The 11,122-nt window shown below is 39.7% G+C and overlaps 1 protein-coding gene across 1 annotated transcript in view; it reads left to right on the top strand.

The window, feature by feature from the left end:
- Positions 1-8,313: 8,313 nt before the first annotated feature.
- The window catches only part of LOC115480847 (lymphocyte antigen 6E-like), a 44,456-nt gene continuing 41,647 nt past the window's right edge, over positions 8,314-11,122 (top strand). The window contains exon 1 of the mRNA XM_030219786.1: positions 8,314-8,416. Coding sequence (XP_030075646.1) covers positions 8,365-8,416 — 52 coding nt within the window. The 5' untranslated portion in view covers positions 8,314-8,364. The remainder of the gene's footprint in view (positions 8,417-11,122) is intronic.

Raw genomic sequence — 11,122 nt, 5'->3', positions numbered from 1 at the left:
ATAGATCCTCTCAGGTTAGGAGAGATCATGAGCTCCATGTGCTCCATGTGCTGCATGTGCTGCATCTATCCCCCACAGGAAGTTGCATAGCTGTGTGACCTCTCTAAGTAATTCACATCAGAGGTCACAGAGTAATCACAGAGAAATAATAGGTGACAGGCAATGCATGTAAAAATACAATTACATTCCAACATTTATAACATTTGAATTTGTGTTAAGAAAATATAATTCTGAATTAAAATATCATTAATAAACAATAATGAGTAAACTTTTGTCTCTTGTACCAGTTCCCGTCACCTTTCAAACATCTCAACCCAAAGAATAACCTTTTAACATGTTATCATTCTTTTCCCTTACAGGACACCCCTCTACAATCAGCAAAACCAACAGCAATCAGATAAGTGTTATTTCTTAGTCCTCTCTCATTCTTCAATTTGTTTCTTTGTATCTGTTTCAATATTGCTATTAAGAATTTGATACTTTGTTTCTCTTTCTCTTTTCAGGTATTTCTAAGATCTTCACTCCCGGGAGACTCTAGGTAAGTATAGTTTTAGACAGTTTTATTTTTATTGTATTCTTTTACTACCCCTTTTTCCACAATAGTACTTAGCTGTAGTATAGCATCTGTCCACGGAGTCTTTCTTGCGGTGGGCCCTTCAAAATGGTTGTTCCTTTCAGCCGTGCAATCTTCTGGCTACACCTCACTCTTAACAAACATAAGCGGAAGCAAAACCCTGTCTTCCTACTTTTCTTCTTAAGGAATTCCTATTAATAAGTGACTTTAACAATTAACTGGGGGCCACTATCTCAAGTAAAATAAAATTAATTTAAATTCCCTTTCTTTTTCAGACCTGAGCTATGTTTTTTTATTCCCTAAACTCAATCAGAGTGTTTGATCTCATTCAGCAGTGCAGCACAGCTCTCAACATTCCGCTGACAGGCTTATTCCCCAACATTCCACTTCATTACTCTCCCTGCGCACATACAGCCTTTAAAAATTCTTTTCTCTTTTCCCACATATGATTCCCAAAACCCAACTTTAATCACACTCAACACCGTCACATAGCCTCCCTCCTACCTTGATTAACCTTACTTCCTCTTTCACCCACCTCTTTCACTCCCAAAACATCCAAACTCAAAAATACTAATGAAAGCACTCTTCACTTTAAGCTATTACTTCCACTAAGATGTTCCTTAATTACCCTTAATTATCAAATTTCCCTAAAAATATTCTTTTCCTCCTTTTCCTCCCAAAATCACCCCTCTTTCATTCACAGACACTGCAGCACTTCCACTCTCTCCAGGGATCAAACTCACTCTTACTTAACTGCCAGCTACACCGTTGCCCAGGTTACGGAACCTCCCACCAGGTAAGAAAAAAATATTTTCTTTAACCCCTGGTTACACTATCACTTTTATAACTTGCCAACTCCATCCCAACTGTGACACCTACTGTCATTCAACAACCAAAAACATTTTCCTCAGCACTTTCTCATAAACACTCCCCCTTGGGACTGGGCTTCTCACTCCCTCCTTTCAACCCACTTCCCTCTCCCCAGTGAGTCTAGGGAGGGGTCTCTCACCAGTATAGTAATCCCCATTATTATGGGGGATTACACTGTTCCCCCAATAAAGAAAATATTATTTTCCTGGTTCCATCACGGGGAATCATCTTCCCTTGTCCTCAAGGGCCAACTTTATATTTCCTGTCCCTCAGAGGTAAAAAGTAAACCATAGTAACATCAATGTTTTTTATTCAAACATGACCATTTCCCCACCAAAACATCCCTTGTTATTTGCAAACACTTATCCATATTGGTATTTTCTATTTCCCATTAGTTTATATCACACAACACGTATCCCAATAGCCATTTTGTGTTCCTTTCATTTTCCCAACAAAAGGGTTAACATTCCTCAGTTATTTTTTTCTCAAGACTGAGCTTTCATTTTTATTTCATTTAAGCCAAGACACTCAGGTAATAGTAAGGGTGGCAGCTGGCTTAAACTTTCTCATCTTTTGGTAATCACATATCACTTTATACCTGAGTCCAGGGCACCTTTGTACTGCAGAAAGGTGGCAACCTGCTCTTCCATTGTGTTCCCTTTGGATCACACTTGAACATTCCCACAATCTCTTTTCATTCTCCCTTACTCCTTGGTGATCAAAACACAAACATCATGTAACCCTAAGGGGTTAAAATAATCTTGACTGGGCTCCTCCAGAGGAAAAAAATGAGGGTTCTAAAGTGACATCACTCTGGGACAACAGCTGAGCAAGCTGAGACCTGGTTGCCTTGGCAACGGCTTGCTGGTCAGTTGGGAGTTGGGCAGAAGAAGGGGAAAGCGCTGAGAGTGAGAGGACGTGTTGGTGGTGGCTGTGAGAAAGAAAGAGAAAAGTTGGAAATTTTATTTAGGGGAAGTGTAAATGCTGAGGAGAGGACAGCTGAGATTGGTTGTGAGTGACTGGTAAGAGAGTGAGAGGCTGAGTTGTCTGCTAGTGATAATATTAAATGTGAAGAGTTAAAAGTATGTCAGGAAAATAGTGTGACAGGATTGAGAGTGTGCAGTGTGTTAGGGTTCTGAGATAGACAATTGGGATCTGCCTGCAGGTTAAGGGGTATCCAGCACTGCCTATTTATGTGTATGCTGTATTCCCAAGATTGATCTGCCAGTTAAAAAGAGTGATGCTGTGTGTTTATATGAAATCTATGGGATGGAATGTTGGATTATGCACTGCAAAGGGAGTGTGTTACTGTGTGAGACCTTGAATGCAGTGCTGGAGCCTGCTGCAGCATTAGAGATAGGCTTAGTAGTGAGAAATCCTCAAATTTATTTGGTTTTTAACTAGTGAGTGTGGCCACAGTATTGAGACATTAATTGTCACCAGAGAGGGGTCAGTTCCTGAAGAAAAATAGGGAGTTTAGGGTTTTGCCTCTCAGTTTATTTTCTTTTAAGAGAGGTTTAGGGAGAAGAAAGCAGCAAAGTACTTCACACTCAAGACTTCTTCAAGGGCCCCCACACAAGAAAGAGTTTGTTCCCATTGGTCACAGACTGCACATCTACAGCTAAGTGCCAATATCAGAGGAAAAACTTTGTCAATTTGAAGTAATATAAAGGAAAGGGAAAATACTTGCCTGAGAGTTTAGCTGAGTAATCCAGATGATTGAAAGAGACGGTCCTGTAAAATAAAATTGGAACCCAGAGAATCAAATTCTTCATGCACTTACATCAAAGAATAATTACAGAATTTACAGAAAGTAAAAGTTCTCAAGTTTAAAATGTTGTAAAGGGAAGAAAATACTTATCTGATGTTTGGGTTTTCTGTTTGAAGAGTGTAATTGACCTGTTGCGATACAGAGCAAACAAAGGTAAAATGTAAAATTGCATATTAGGGAAAAATAGTAGTTCTGTTAAGAAAAGAAGAATTGCTCTGAACATAATATAGCTGAATACTTACCTCAATTTGTTAAGGAAAAGAGTTGTTCTACACATGATATAGTTAGATATTTACCTTGATTTGAAAATATAAAATAAAAAAACCAGTATTAACACACAAGATTGCAAGGTTGGATTATTCAAAGCTTTAACTGAGTAGAAATTGAGAATTGTGTCAATTTCCTCTCTCAACTTCTTAAGGTAAGTCTGGAGATCAGTTTTTTTGTACCCCTCGCTCTACTCTCGCAGATGATTCAGTCACTGGCACGACTACTGACACAGGGTACTCTGACTCATTTGGTAAGATCTAGACTGCCTGAGAGGGGGCGGGGCTTATACTCATTACCAAATAAGTTTTTATTCAACATAAAAAAGTTATTGTGGTTGAAAGAAATTAGCACAAACAACATGGAAACAATCTTCATTCTCCAACCACCCACCATTTTGTCAATAACCAGTATCTGTTCCCTTCTAACACAGCAATTTTCTGCCTTTACTGCACCATTTTGTGTATTATTTCTTTTTCCACAACCAGTCACCAACTATTGAGCTTCATTAAGATTAACAGTTTCTAACAGCTTTTCCTAACTTCAATCTCAGACTCTGGGTTTGCTCATGTATTTTTCTTCAACCATATAATTTTGGATTTGGTTTCTGAACCATAGCCCCTCCAGGCAAAGTGCTGGTGACACTGTAGAACTTGCTGTGGTGATAGGAATTCATCACCCCCACATAATGTTTGTGGATGGATCTTCCAATCTACAAGTCTCTATATTGCAATTCAATGTGGTGTTGTACCATGGAATCTTTTGGCCCATGGATCGGGTAAGTAGGATCAGGGCTCATTCAATTAAAAATGGCTTCCCTGATCCATGTCTCCCGCTGTGCTTCCACAATGCTCATCACCACCATAGGCAAGTACAGGTATCTGAGACGCCAGATATCCCAGACCACCCATTTCAGGTGATAGTCTGCTCGGCTGAGTTTCAGCTGTTTCTCCCCTCCAGCTCTCCCAGGTTCAATACAGGGCTCTTGGAGATAGTCAGCCAGCAGGGGAGTGTCCAGTTCTCCCCAAAAACTCCCTGATTCCTCTGGGTCCCTGTCTGTCCTCTCCTACAAAGGTACACCTCTCTGGGCTGTTGCCTCTGGCACTGAACAGGCTCTTCCCTGTTCCTGCTCCTGGGCTTGGTTACCTCTGCTTCCCAACCAAAGCACTCCTCCACTTCATGGTTAATACTGTTATATTGGCAGAAACCTCCACTTAGTTAAGCCTTAGGTTATTGAGCATTTCCAGCTCCACCCCCCCCCCCCCCCCATCTCCTCATGGGTCCTGGTGGGTGTGAAGGCAACCAAAGACCATGTGCTCTCCCCAACAACAACTTTTATTAACTCTAAACTCCACCCCTACTGTCATTCAATAGCCAGAAACATTTCCCTCAGCACTTTCCCATAAACACTCCCCCTGGTCTGGAATTCTCACTCTCCCTCAACCCACTTCCTTCCCCCCAGTGACTCTAGGGAGGGATCTCTCATCAGTTTAGTAATCCCCATTATGATGGGGGATTTCATACAGCAGGATCCTTGGTGGGAGTGTGGAGAAGGAAATGGGGGGGGGGGGGATTAAAGATTTTAACCCTGATTTAGCTAGCATTGCAGCAGGAGGCCCCCAAACTATTTGAACTCAGTACTAAAAATTTATAGTCCTGCTAGGGCTCTAAGATCAGAAGGTATACAATGCTTATCAACCCCTTCTTAGACTAAGATCCGTTTTGCAGAAACAAGGGATAGTTCGTTTTTTAACATTTATATATACAAATTTTAATTACAATACCAAGAAACCACTTGATACAACCCCCACAGAAGTATCAGAAAATAATACAATGGAAAAACCTAATAACCATAATATCACTTTATCATATCAGTCCTCTATAAGGAAGGAAAACAAGGCACAACTCAAGGAAAAATAATAGATAAATTAAAGAGTAGATATAGAAATTTACGGAGTGGAGGAGTAGCCTAATGGTTAGTGCAGTGGGTTTTGATCATGGCAACCTCAGTTTGATTCTCACTACAGCTTCTAGTGACCTTGGCCAAGTCACTTAGGGGTCCTTTTACTAAGCCGCGTGTCTACGCACGCCCAACGCATGCAAAAATGGAGTTACCGCCCAGCTACCGTGTAGCTCTTGTGGTAATTTCATTTTTGGCATGCATCCGAGACACACATCTGAAAAATAATTTTTATTTTCGGACAAGCATATCGGACGCGCACCAAGTGGCATTTGATGCACGTAGGTCATTACCGCGCGAGACTTTACTGCTAGGACAATGGCTAGCAGTAAGCTCTCAGACCCAAAATGGACACATGCCAATTTTGATTTTGCTGCATGTCCATTTTTGGCAAAAATTTTAAAAAGGCCTTTTTTACAGGCACGCTGAAAAATAGATCGGCGTGTGCCCAAAATCTGTGCCTACACTACTGCAAGCAATTTTTCAGCGCATCTTAGTAATAGGACCCCTTAACCCTCTGTTACCCCTGGTACAAAAACTAAGCAGTATGTTTACTAAGGTGCGCTAGCGTTTTAAACATGCCTGTAAATTTAAGGCGCATTAAACACTAACGCGCCTATACATTTCTATGGGTGTTAGCATTTAACGTGCATAAACCATTTATGTGCATTAAAAACATTAATGCGCCCATAGCGCCACTTAGTAAACATAGGCGTTAGATTGTGAGCCCTTTACGGACAGAGAAAAATGACATGCTAAAATAAAAAATTTGGAAGCAAAAGTAGTTTCTAGCCTCACCACAGTGTCTCACAAAAAATCCAAAGTAATCACCATGGGTTTTTGAGGAAATGTGATAGTCTTACTTAATTCAGATTGCAGTTTAGAAACATAGAAACATGACGGCAGATAAAGGCCAAATGGCCCATCTAGTCTGCCCATCCTCTGCAACTCCTAACTCTTCCATTTCCTAAGCGATCCCATGTGCTTATCCCGTGCCTTTTAAAATTCTGACACAGTCCTCGACTCCACAACCTCCACCTGGAAGCCATTCCATGCTTACACCACCCTTTCCGTGAAGATGTACCATATCCCCCGATGTCATTCCAAAAAACATGCTATGCTGTATTCTTTCTGCACTATGTAGCAGTTAACAGCATCTCAATGGTTTGGGCAGGCCCTGCTTCAGAGCTCATAATATCCACAGTGGGTAGAAGGAGGTCCTCCTGAATCCGATCCTTTGATGCTGGCATAGACAACGGACTCCATAAGTCGGGGCTCAGGATAACTTCTGCTTTAAGTGGGGGAAGTGGTTCAACTCCTAATGCTTCCTCCTACAGCAAAGCACCACACCCCGAGTCACTGCTTGGAACTGTAAAGTGATCCATCAAACCTGCCATGAGCACAGCAGACTCACCAGGGTTGGTATGCTGCTTACCCCTCCTTTTAGGCATTAAGAGTAAGAGGAAATATTTTTACAAACAAAATAGGACAAAGGCAGCTGAGGGGCACTACACAACATTTCCTTCCAGATGCCATCTTGTCCCCCCTAGGGATAGGTTGTTTTTTTTTCTATAACTGGTTGGCTAGAATAGAATGTAACCCAGCAGTCTGAGACTTCTGTCTGACACCTCTTCTTTTAAAAATCAAGTACAAACAATGCTGTTTGCCCAGGTATTTCCTTAAGGGCCATGCATGATATATCTTGATGTGCATAACAGATACTGGAGGCCATTTTGCAGTTTGATCCTGTCAGCATTTGTCCTTCATCCTTCAACTGTATGTTTTGTTTATTTTGTACTGGTTATGGACTTTTGTATAATGTGATTGGATGTTTTTAATTATGTATGTTTTATTGTTCCCCACTTTATGGGATCAGTGGAATAGAAATGTTTAAATAAATAAAAACAATCAATCGTGGTGTGGAAATATGAAACAATCAACCAAATACTCAAAACAATCCACGTATTCAAAAATGACTTATTTGAAGGAAAAAGGCCTCAAAGAGCTCCAAGATCAGTCTCAATCTAATGGAGCTGCAACAGACCTATACGGTCGTCTTCTCTTCATCATAGGCCAAAAAACCTTTAAGTGCCACAGATTTAAACTTCTTACAGAGTCTATGGTCGAAGGTTATGAAGTGACTTGCATGTTTTTCTTAATAATAATGCAGGTCGCTACTAAGCGATATCCAATATACACAGTTACACTTATCTTTTTAGAAGTGGTGCATAATGGATTTTTGTTGCCCGTTCTGGTATTACGCTGTGTAGTCCTTTGCTTCCTTTGGACTAGGAACAGTGCAAAATCATGAAAAACTTCTTTAAATAAAGAGTCTGCTCGCTTCCATTTATACCTCACCTTATTAATGAAATTAGAAATTGTATATGTGGAAATGAGTACAACTAAAGTAAAGCCTTTACCAAAAATGTCAATTTTTCAAAATACATTTATTGCTTGCTCTTTCGCACAATATACAAAAGATAACATGCTCAGATATAAATGGGTTATGAATTCAAGAGGGACATATATATCAATCAATCTAATATTATATTGCATGAGAAAATCCCTTGAGTACATTAAGTTAAATCATATGAATTGATAATACTGAAAAATATGAAGGATTTACACCAAAGAACAACTATGTTATGATAGAAATCAAGCAACAACCATGGGTTGTTGTGTCATAATTTTCCATCTTCACAGAAAAGGTTTTGGAGCCAGAACCTCAGCAATATGTGAACCCAAGTGAAATATTGTTCCAGCCAGTATCACTTCCTTGTGAATATTTTATGGTAATGTGTGTGTGTGTGTGTGTGTGTGTGTGTTTCTTATTTCATAATAAACCCAAGAGCATTTACCAGCATGGGTATATAAGAGTCCCCTAGTTGACCCTGCCCATGGTAGTCTGAAGTATCACTGAAGATGAGGCCCTTTCTGCTCTTTCTGCTGGTCATAGCCCTGTGTCTGCACAATGGTAAGTGAGACATAAGAACTGAGGGGGTCTTTTACTAAAGCTTAGCTCAAGTTATCTGCAGCAGAGCCCATAGGAATAAAATGGGCTCTGCTGCAGATAACTCGAGCTAAGCTTTAGAAAAAGACCCCCTGAATCTCCTATCCCCCTTTTTCATTAGAGCTGTTACAGCCTTTTTGCATTCAAGGAATTTCCTTTTATAGTTTAATAATTTATATTATTTTCTTAGAATGTAATTATTTATTTATTTTTTTAACATTTGTATCCAACATTTTCCCACCTATTTGCAGGCTCAATGTGGCTTACATAGATCCATAAGTGGTGAATAACCAGTTCCGGAGAAGAGAAATACATAGTTAAGGTAGAGGATACAGAGTAGATTTGGTTACAGAAAGGAAAGTTTGTCATATAATAAGAATTGAAAGGTATTAGATTAACTTAGTTCGTGAAAGAATTAACTTGAACAATTGGAATATTAAAAACTACAAATCAAGATACTTTAGCAAAAAATAATTAAGGCTTAATGAATATATTTGCATAGGTACAATTGTTAATTGGCAATTAGGGTGAATTATTATTGTATGCTTTCTTAAATAAATAGGTTTTCAGTAATTTATGGAAATTCAATAAGTTGTGGGTTATTTTTATGGATTTTGGTAATTCATTCTAAATTTATATTCACCCAATGACATGAAACAGATAAAAGTTGTATTAACAGCATAAGATCAGCATTTTCCACATTTTTTTCATCAGTGTATCTGCTTTAGCAGGGTGTTTTACAAGTGCAGCCATTTCTGATGGAGACTTAGGGGCCATTTTACTAAGCCGCGTAAGCATCTATGCGTGTCCAATGTGCGCCAAAATAGTGTTACCACCTGGCTACCACGTGGATCGTGCTGTAATTTCATTTTCGGTGCACGTCCAATACGTGCATCTGAAAAATAATTTTTATTTTCAGCCGCGCCTATCGGATGAGCGCCAAGTGGCATTTGACATGCGTAGATCATTACTGCCTGCATAAAACTTTACCACTAGGTCAATGGCTGGCGGTAAGGTCTCAGATCCAAAATGGACACGTGCCAATTTTGATTTTGCAGCACGTCCCATTTTCAGCAAAAATTTAAAAAAAAGGTCTTTTTTACAGGCACGCTGAAAAATGGATTGGCGCACGCCCAAAATCTGCGCCTACACTGCCGCAAGCCATTTTTCAGCGCACCTTTGTAAAAAGGACCCCTCTGGGTAGTATTATTGATGCCCTCTTTTCTATTGTATTCAACATTGATGTTTCCCCCCCCCCCCCCACCCTTAGGATTCATAGCAGTTAATCTAGATAACCTTCAATATTTGAGGGGTGTATATCAAAGTATAAGACTAAAAATAATTATAAATTACTAAGCATTACATGTTTCTCTAGAACTAATTATGATGACAGTCAAATAGGAATCTTTGTCAAAGCCTTTCTAAAGAAATGTATATAATGGCAAACATTTTATTTTTCCAAAGCAGCCTCTTCTTCTGTCCATCTTAGCTTCAGTAGTAACCCAATTCTTTTGAACTTTTATTAAATCAATTTATATACTGTCACCTCTTAGGGGTGTTAGCTGGAAAGTCAAGCAGAATGTAGGGAATGCACAGGCAGTAACAGATGTAGCAATTTCAACTAGAACAGAGAAAGGAACTTTTAGTGAATAGGTTAACAGTGCAGCATCAGTGAAATAACTTCAAATTCTCAAACTGCAAGCCCCGCTCAAGGGAAATTCTAGGGCTTCCATGATTTTTTTTTCAGCCCTTATACAAGGCTACTAGTGCTAAGAAAAAAATAAAATAATTCTCCCAGAGGAAAAATAAACCGGCCTAAACCTATAAGAGACCTGAACTTGGGTTCCTCCCCACAGCAGGATTCAAAAGCACAGTTCTGTTCAAACACCCCCCCCCCCCCCCCCCCACCATGCAGGCTATACTTCAGTCCAGCAGGTTCCAACACATTCTTTGAAGGCAGAAAAACCGATTAAAAAAAATCCAGTCCCAAACAAAAACACTGTGAAAATGTTTGAATCCTACTTCACTTATGAAGTTCAGTAGGGAGCACTAAGGAGTCCTTTTACAAAGGTGCGCTAAAAAATGACCTGCGGTAGTGTAGGCGTGGGTTTTGGGCGCACACAGTATCATTTTTTAGCGCACCTGTAAAAAAAAGGTCTCCATGCGGCAAAATCAAGGTTGCCATGCGTCCATTTTGGGTCTCAGACCTTACCGCCAACCATAGACCTAGCGGCAAATAATTTGGGTGGTAAGGACCTACGCGCGTCAGGTGCCACTTGGTGTGTGTCCGAAAATAAAAATGATTTTTCAAATGCATGTAGTGGATGCGTGCCAAAAATGAAATTACCACAAGAGCCACGCTGTAGTCTGGCGGTAAGTCCATTTTGGCGTGCATTGGGTGCGCATAGTAACCTACGCAGCTTAGTAAAAGGGGCCCTAAATCTGTTAGTTTCAGAAAGGAAAATACCTTTAAGTAATGTCCATTCACTTCTTCCTGTGCTATAAATAATCATTATTTTAAAGTGCATATTATAGTTATCCTAGCAAGTGCATAATTTACATTGACATTCATTTATACTGTACATCATATGTATTACATCATTCACATCTTCATTCTATTCTGACATCCATCCTATCTCTGCTATGTTGTCATAACTCTTAAAAATAGCA

The sequence above is a fragment of the Microcaecilia unicolor genome, chromosome 1 (assembly GCF_901765095.1).
Source record: "Microcaecilia unicolor chromosome 1, aMicUni1.1, whole genome shotgun sequence".
Taxonomy (NCBI): domain Eukaryota; kingdom Metazoa; phylum Chordata; class Amphibia; order Gymnophiona; family Siphonopidae; genus Microcaecilia; species Microcaecilia unicolor.
Note: the sequence above shows the minus strand (reverse complement) of the source record. Positions and strands in the feature narration are given on the sequence as shown.